The sequence below is a fragment of the Gossypium arboreum genome, chromosome 2 (genome assembly GCF_025698485.1).
Source record: "Gossypium arboreum isolate Shixiya-1 chromosome 2, ASM2569848v2, whole genome shotgun sequence".
Classification (NCBI taxonomy): Eukaryota; Viridiplantae; Streptophyta; class Magnoliopsida; order Malvales; family Malvaceae; genus Gossypium; species Gossypium arboreum.
This window is the reverse complement of record NC_069071.1, coordinates 50582328-50591553: the sequence shown is the minus strand read 5'-3', so window position 1 is coordinate 50591553 and position 9226 is coordinate 50582328. Positions and strand designations below refer to the sequence as shown.

General features: G+C 31.1%; 1 protein-coding gene across 2 annotated transcripts; it reads left to right on the top strand.

The window, feature by feature from the left end:
- The first annotated feature begins 652 nt into the window (after window positions 1–652).
- On the top strand, window positions 653–5880 carry LOC108464504 (protein PHLOEM UNLOADING MODULATOR). Of its 2 annotated transcripts, XM_017764841.2 has the most exons (5): window positions 653–1228; window positions 4232–4626; window positions 4750–4943; window positions 5048–5478; window positions 5553–5880. In XM_017764841.2, the coding sequence occupies exons 1-4, from the start codon at window positions 936–938 to the stop codon at window positions 5444–5446; spliced, it is 1281 nt and encodes a 426-aa protein (XP_017620330.1). In that variant the 5' UTR covers window positions 653–935; the 3' UTR covers window positions 5447–5478; window positions 5553–5880. The 2 variants fall into 2 exon arrangements, with proteins under 2 accessions (XP_017620330.1, XP_052880757.1); XM_053024797.1 differs by having other exon boundaries at window positions 728–1228; window positions 5048–5880.
- Window positions 5881–9226: the final 3346 nt, after the last annotated feature.

Sequence of the window (9226 nt, the reverse complement as noted above, 5' to 3'; positions counted from 1 at the left end):
AAAGTATGATGTAATTAGAGTTAGTTGATTCTTAGGCACTTTTCCATTCCAAAGAAAAAAAACAATTATTTGAAATAATGTAAATAATTTAATAATTAAATTAAATAATTCAAAATTTTGAAAATTAAGAAAACGTGGCTTTACCCACAAAACAGGGTCTCTCCAACGGAATTGCGGTGTAGGTGAGAGATATTAGTCAATAAATATTAATTTTGTTTTTGATTTTTACAATATTATTGTATATTAATCAGTCACAGATTCTTAGGAAAAAAACTTGCATTTGTAACTAAGACTTGAGAATAAAACTTAATACTTTATAAAATAATACGATAAAATATTGAGATTTTATTTGATTCTTCTTTTGAATTTGTAAATAAAAAGCATTATTGTATAAAAGAAAAACATGACAATTAACAATGTAACCCTTGAGATATTATTTCTTTTTTTTTGTTGAGAAAATTATGATATTATTTCTTAAATATAAATTACCATAATCAAATCACTTTTTTTGCTATAATATGTTTTCTCAAAGGCCGTTCTCTTCTAATAATTAAATATAATATAAAATATGATACAATAAAATAACCTAAAATAATATATTATATACTACTCGTTTCCTTAAAGAAAATTATACTACTCGTTCAGACATTTTCATTTGATAAAATCTATTTCCGAAAGTTATATGAAAAAAATCATTTTTGTTCTATATTCCAAAAAATGGTAATTATAATAATTAGTTAATAATTAATTAACTCAAACAAGAAGATTAACACTTATTAATTGAGATCATCAGCTTACTTTATTATGTCTGACTAACACTAGGATTCAAAATCCAAGATCCGACATTCTTGTATCGCAATCTCTGGGACGGATCAAGCCAAACTGAAACCAGCACTGCCGAAGAAACGCTACTCTTCACTACAGCCGTCAACACCATGCGGTGGCCGGCGGTGAAAAGTGGGGGGCTGGGGGTGGTTGCGATGACATACGTGGCGGTAGACTATTTACGCATCCTATCCCCAACGTGGCACGAGCGTCTTCAACCCGTACTCTGGACTTTACTAGCCCTCGTCGCCGTCACGCGCATCCCCTTTTACCGTCACTGGAGCGCCGAGTTTCGAGCTGCCATCTCTTTCCTTGCTTCGATGATATTTATGCTCTCAGCTCTTCTTTTTGAAGCCTGCACAGTTCGTTTCGTTACCGTTGTTCTTGGACTCAATTGGCACAAGTAAGGTTACTTGCTTCTTGTTCGCGTTGAAATTGGAATAGGCCTAAATGTTGAATCACCTTAAGTTCGATCTGATTTGTGCATTTTCTTCGCATTTTATTACGTGGGTTGTGTTTATTTCGCTGTTGTTTGTTGGGCTCAGTTTCAGTTTCATCGATATGATTAGTGCCTGTGATTTGATTTAGTTTTAATACATATTAAGTAGTTTGGATCACAATTCAGATTTATTGCTTGCAATGAGAGTCTCAAATGCTGATCATGAAGAGATATATGATTGGCAATAATAATAAGTTCTGTTTTATCAAATCAATAGAAGTTTAGTGTTAAGAGCGACCAGCTTTGCTCCAGATGTTTCAGGCTTGGACATTGTTTCTTGCCTTTATAAACTTGTCAGCTTACAATTTGAATCCTGCTAATGATAATTTGCAGTTTGAGAAGCGTTTTCCAATCTATCTTGAGCTTTAATTGGATGACGTTTATGATCCATTTTACTTGATTTTTATGTGCCTTTATGAATGATTTTTCATAGATTTTTCTTTCCAAAATGAATCCAATCTTTACATGACAGTAATAAATGAGCTTGAGATGCCACTTGCTAAACCAGATTGCCTTATGTCACATCATCGGTTACCCTTGTCTTACACCGTTTGGTGATTTCTAGTTAAGAATGTTTTAAACTAAAACAAATGATAAAATAGATAGAAGGATCCAGTAGTGAAGAAATTTATTTACGGAGATCTCTGACTCTGTTTTCTGTCAATACAACCATGCAGCATAGTACGGAATTAGGAAATTGAAACTTGGGTCCATTTCAATTTCCATTCCAGAAACTTCTTCATACCTGCATCTTTTTTGTATTCTTCAAAGTCCAGCGCTTTGTGGAATTTTTGAGGAGAAACACACTTGTCACTGACTGTTTATAGGTAATTTGTTTAATCTCATTTGATTGTTGAAAAGGTCTTGTTTGAATAGAGTTCTTACATATGTATTTAGAGGGTTTTCAATCATGCTTTGATTTCTACTTTTCGGCTATCACATTTGTGCTTGTCATCTGCCTGCACCAAATTGATCTAAAATGGTATGCCCGTATTCAACTGATGATGTTCGTTCTCACTCATTATTGTGAAAACTATCCCTTTGTTCTCACTCATTATTGTGAAAACTATCCCTTTATAGAATCGAGCAGTGATTCTCTGGGTTTCTAAGGCTGCCTTTGGAATCCACTGAACCTACCTTTCGGGGTGATTTGCTTGAATTTTGGTGCAATTGCACCACAATAGTCTTTGCATAACAATTTTGGAATCCTTCATTCACGCCACACCTTATATTTTCCACTGAACCCTTTAGGTTCCAAGTTGCTGGACTGCTAGTCCATTAAATAAAACGATTTTATGTAATTAATTATATAAAAATAAATGGGAATAAATAGATAAGTGCAAACATGTAGATTTCAGGGATAATTAATTACTAGATTATGGCTCACCCACAATGTGGGGGAAAAAAATTTATATAGTAAATATATTTATAAAAAGTTAATGTAAAAAACAAGTAAGACTTTAGTTGAAATGCTAAAATAAAAATATTGAAAACCATGGTTCTTTTAGGTTAAAGTGTCATTGCATTTTTCTAAATTTTACATAAAATATAAAATGATATCAATACCCTCTAGTAATGTTTTTTATTTTATAAAAAGAATGTGCTTTCATTAGTTTTTCAACTGAGTTGAGACCTGGTTAATGGGTGTCACCAACTCAATCAACCAAATAGTATAGATATAAAATAAACTGTTATAAATTAATAGTTGATGAAATATTTATATGAATACAAATGATACATCACTATTTAAATAAAATATAAATATTATATCAATAATAAAATAAATAAAAATATTATACATCTATTATTTTATTAATGAAATTAAAATTATATATGTTCTTAATAATCCCATAAATATCAAATAACTAATTTTATGGCCACCATTATTTTTAGTTTCACCGGAACTTATCTCACCATCCATCCAATTAGACCCTAAGAGGAGTTTGTATAATTTCTTCCAGGTCTCAAGTCTTAACTCTCCTCTTTGAAGTTCTTCCTTTTTGCTCAAAGGCAACTGCCATGTGTTTTATAATCTATTATAGAAGCTGGATATAGATAGCAACATTAACGTATGGATGGTAACATTTTATTTCTCACTTTATAAACAGTGAAGTTTAACAGAGGAAATAGATGAAGAATTCTATCTCTGTTATTCTTTTCCTGAATTTGATTTGAGAAACATCACGTGGGATTAGAAAGTTGAATCTGGACAAGATTTCAAATCTGAGACACCTAGCTCTCCTGAGAAGAGGGCAATTTACGACTGAGCTTTTTCAAGTGATAGTTTACTTCTATCTGACATTATTTTTTTGAAAACATCGATCACACAAGACACGTAGTTGTTGTAACTTTTTACACATGCCTTCCAGGTATATCTACTTAGAAGATCAATATCACCAAATCATAAAATTAGTTTCTTTTGAATAGTTCATTGTATGGACAAAAGTGAGAATTCAACTGTAACTTCTTCTTTGGCTCTTTAATTGAGCTCTTTTCCATAAGTTATTTGAATTGCTAGGTAACTGACAACCAATGCACTTGGAATGCTGTGTTTTATGCAGCTTATTTACAATGTGATAGCAATTAGGTATAGTTACAAGGATAGGATCTAACAAAAAGTTAACAGGGACTATGCGAATGAATCTTATTTTAACTTCATAGTTGTTACATACAGATGAACTTAAATAATTAAACATTTTTAATGAGGATCTTTGTCATTGTGTAATGATTTGAAATGCGTACATGATATATAAATCAGAGTTGATAGTAGCTTAAGATGTTAAATTTCTGCATGATTTGTTTTCTCTAGGAAATAAAACAAAACCTTTCTTTTCCTAAATTGCTTCATTTGTAACTATAAAATCAAACTTTAATGGGACCATTTCTCAAATTTGTAATATTTAACAGTGGTAGGCCTCCTCTTCCTGATACTGGTCAATGGTTGCTCCTGGCACTAAATGAGAAACTTCCTGAAGCAGTTGTTGAGATACTAAGGGCTCACATCATTGGCTTGCACCATTACTTGATGTTATTTATAATGTTGGCCTTCTCTGTACTATTTGAGTCTGTAAAAGCTCCTGGTCTTGGATTAGGTGCACGATACATGTTTACCATGGCAGTCGGCCGTCTTCTACGTGCAATAACTTTTGCGTCTACAATTCTGCCATCAGCCCGCCCATGGTGTGCTTCATCTCGCTATAGTATCCCTGGACATCCTCATCGTTGGGCTCAGAAATATTATGTTCCTTATGCTTCTGATGCTAATGCCATTCGTCAAGTAATAGAATGGGATATAGCATATGGTAATTAATATGTTTATATTTCTAGGTCTATATTCTTAGCAGGTGTTTTATTGTTTTTAGTGTATCTATTTGTTACTTCCCTGTCTCCAGAAGTATGTCTTAAAGTTCTCCTATTCTTTGCAGTTGATACTGTCAATTACACTGCAGACTACCGTCCAGATTGGGGTTCAATGAGCTTCCTAATAGATTTTTTGCGACCCAATACATCAGAAGGATCTTCATGGTACAGTCTGCTTAAAAAGGCTGGGGGCGGCTGCAATGACCTTGTATACAGTGGCCACATGTTTGTTGCTGTGCTGACTGCAATGGCATGGATGGTATTGTTTTAATACATTCAGAACATGGTCTTTCATTCTTGTTATGGCTGTTGTCAATTCATAAATGACCAGAGTCATTGACCTTTTAACATCTTAACTTGCAGGAGGCTTATGGAGGGTTTAGCTCAGTTCTTATATGGCTGCTTGTTATGCACAGTGCTCAGCGGGAAGTACGAGAGCGCCACCATTATTCTGTAGATTGTGTTGTTGCCATCTATGTGGGTATTCTTCTTTGGAAGATGACTGGTTTTATCTGGTCGGCTAAGGGTGGAACTGGAGATAGCAGACTTACTAAGCTTGGGAAAATTCAAGGTAGACTACTCCAAGCGGCCAAGGATTCCGACATGGATGAAGTAAGGGAGCTTCTCAAAGATGTTGAGTTGGGGAATCAAGAGAGCCCGAAACAAGGGCCGAGCAAGGTCATGTGGTTGTTTGCTAGCGGAACTATTTTCTTCTCACTTACCATTGTTATTTTGGCCTTCACATGGACAAGCGATGGCTAACTTCTCCAGCATAATATTACCACGGTGCCGAGGTTAGAGATGACATTGGGTATGTATAATTTAGTTTCCCTTTTGACTGAGGGCTTATGTAGTTGTATTTGTTCAGGTTCTTTACTCTGTTACGACACAAGAAAGGCTTCATCTTGGACAGTGTTCACATGGGATGAGGAGAGTTTTACAGTTACATGTGAAACTTGGTTGTAGCTTTTGGTTAAGGAAGTCAATGTTTAGCTAGACTTGAGCTTACATTATCTTGTTCTAAGAGCTGTTGCCTTCACTTTCCATAGATTTATGAATTTTGTTTCGTACCTTTTTGCTATGAATCTTGCTTGTTTTGGCATTTTAAATTTTAATGTTGGAGGACAGAATTTGGGATCGACAAGATCTAAAGATATTATGGACGAGTAGAGACAACAATGTGGAGGCTTATATAAGCTTGCCAAATTCTCTGTTTCTTTTAACGATACTTCATTCTTAGATGTTTTAACTGATTCTAATTGATCTATGAATAAAAGCAAGCTTTTCTTTCAAAAAATAAAGAAAAAAAAATATTAGAAGTGGAAAGCCGATTTGAACCGGGAATTGAATTTTGAAATTTATATTAATCAGAAATAATAAATACGGAAAGGAAAGTATTGCTCCGTTGCATTGAAAGTTGGGATGCATTATTAATTGCAAGGTTCAAGCTCGGATCGAAATTATTTTTTTCTGGCCATTCCCCACAACTTAAAAAAAAAAAAAATTAATTTAGACACTAATATTCGAGTTTATTTTTATTTTGGTCACCCCAGTTAGATTGATAACAGACCTTTTTTTAACAATACTTACTTTATCAATTTGATCTTAATTTTAAATAATTTAATAAATTTAATATTTTATGTTTACAAATCCTATCAATTTGATCTTCAAACGTCTTAATCAAAACTTCTAACTTTTAAAAGAGGCATTCCACATATATAAATTTGTAAAACTTAAAAAGAAAAAAATTCTCTCAACTAACGAGTAATTTTCTAAGCCAATTCTGATGCCATTGAGTTTATCTTAAACCTTGTTTTCTTTTCTATTTTCATTAATTTTCTTCTAAATATAATATTTTATAACCCTTTGATTGATAAAATTTTGGTTAAAGAAAATTAGAAAAAATAAAAAATATTTTAGATTTACTCTTGTCGTTAATAAATAATATTTCCTTTAAGGTATATAGAATTATTATTCAAAGTTGGTTCTTAAAATTGGAAATCAATTCCAAAGTTAAAAAATATGGCTTTGAAAAATCCAATTGTTCAATTAATAATTATATAGTAAAAAATTATGAACATTTAATTTTTCATAAGAAAAAATGTGAAAGAATTAATTTAATTTCCTTTTATTACATTGATAATGATTTTTTTAAAAAATTATAAACTAGTTATATTGATAATGCTTTTTTTAAAAAAAATTATAAAGCTAGTTAAGAGATTATTATGTGTTCTATTTATTTTTAATTATTTTAAAATTTTTAAATCCAAAATAAGCAATATGTATCACTAATAATATGATTTAGTGTCAAATCATTTACGGAATTAATTAAAATCCAAAATTATGCTACTCAAACTGAAAATTTATTTTTCACAAATATTAAATTATTTATATAATTTTATTATTTATTATATTTTTAAATTTTTGTTTTCTATTATTTTTAATGGTGTTTAATTAATTTCTAGCACTAATTTCTTAAAAAATATAAACAAAAGAGTTATTTATCAAATTGGATAATTTCAACCATAAATGGAACAATTAATAGATGTCGAATGCCTCTGTTTTAAAAGTTGAAAACTTTGATTAGGAAGTTTGAGGATCAAATTGATAGAATTTGTAAATGTGAAGGGTTAAATTTATTGAATCAATCAAAATTTGGATCAAAATGATAGAATAAGTAAGTATTGAGGGTTAAATGTGTTATAATTTTAGTTAGAAAAAGACTTTTTATCAATTTAACAGCAGGTGACCAAAGCAAGAACGAATTCAGACATTAGTGCCTGAATAAAAAAATTTAAAATTGGTTAACCAAAACAGAAATTCGGATATAGTTGAGTGACTATTTATATAGTTTACCCTAAAATCTATTAATTTGGATGAGGGAAAAAAACTTTTTTGTAATACATCATGATTTGTTAGGAATTGATTACTGATAGCCGTGGTTAATTTTCTCATCACGAAAACTCTTCGAAAAGGTAAACCACTAATCATAACTTTATTGTCATGAGCGAGGATCAAACACACATCATCGAATTTAAATCTTTATTTTAGATTAAGGTCTTACATATATCTATTGGATGGATCAAACTAGAATAGGTTTTAAAATTTTTGGATTATTTTCAAACTTTTAAGTTTGAAAAAGGGCCTCACATATTTTGTCGAGTTGATTTTGGGTTAGAACAATCTAAATCAGGTTAAACCATGTTTTCAAATTATTGGATTATTGCATGTCGTTTATTTTTACGTTTAGGAGATTTCAATTTTAGGGTTTTTTTTTAGATCATTCAAGTTCAAGGTTTTAAAATTTTAGGTTATCATTTTAGTTTGGATGCTTTGATGCTTAGTAATCCATATTTAATTTACTATGAATTATTTTTAATCAAATTATTTTAGATTTAAGTTACATTTTTTTTGTCAATAAGCCCTTGGCTTGTTGGCAAAAGTGGAGGTCTCGAGTTTTGAATACTCAAGTTTGAAACACATCATGTCTAATTATTTGTGTGGGTTTTAAAGTCTCACTATGTTTTATAATGTGCTGATGCCAAGTGTGGATCTTAATCTGAGTTAGTTGGTTTTGTTTGGATTTTTCTAGTTTTTAATCCAATTGTGTTGTGATAATTTGGTTCTAATTGTTCGAACATTTTTATACCTATTTGTGTTGTAATAGTTCGATTCTATTAGTTTCGGATTTCTATTTGTACCATTAGTTTAAACTTTCAAAAAAGTTATTGTGACAGCCCTAATTATACCTAGTCGGAATGTGGTTTCGGGACCACAAAATCGAGTCATAAAAATTTAATTTAAATTTAACTACGTATATTCTATGTGTGGTGGTGTATGTGTGCAAATTTGATGTATTAATTTAGTCTAAGAAATGTAAATTTTCATAGTAGGACTTAGTTGAGAAACTTAGAAAATTATGATAGGTAATTGAAAGGATTAAATAATTACAAAGTGTGAAAGTTTGGATTTGCATGTTAAATTGCCCAAAATTCAAGTAATGGCCGGCCAAGTAATGATGCTTCTTCCACTCAGTTGAATTTGTTATAATTTTCTATTAGCTAATGGTTAAAATAAATTAAATAAAAGAAATAAATTAATAGGAAAAGATGAATAAAATAAGAAAGGAGAGAGTGTGGTCATCTTCTTCCTCTTGCAAGTGCCGTAACTAGGGGAAAGAAGGAGGCAATTTTTTAGGACATTCGGCCTTCCTAAGGGGTTGATTAAGGTAAGGTTCTTGTTAATTCTATTAAATTTTATTGAAAATCTAGTTAGTAGTCAATGTCTTGTTATAACCCATATGTTGATATTCTACTTAAATAGGTGATTAAATGGGCATACAGTTAGATGGAGTAAATGCTAAGGGGATGGTGTTTTTGGTGTTGTGAATGGAAATAGTAGAAAGGTGAAAGAAAATTTAGCTAAATATATAGATATATGTGGATTTATATGATGATATAAATTGACGTGAGCTATGCTAGTTTAGGAGAATTCAGTCAAAAGGTTCATAAGATGAAGCTATGTGTTTAAATGAAATAAAAA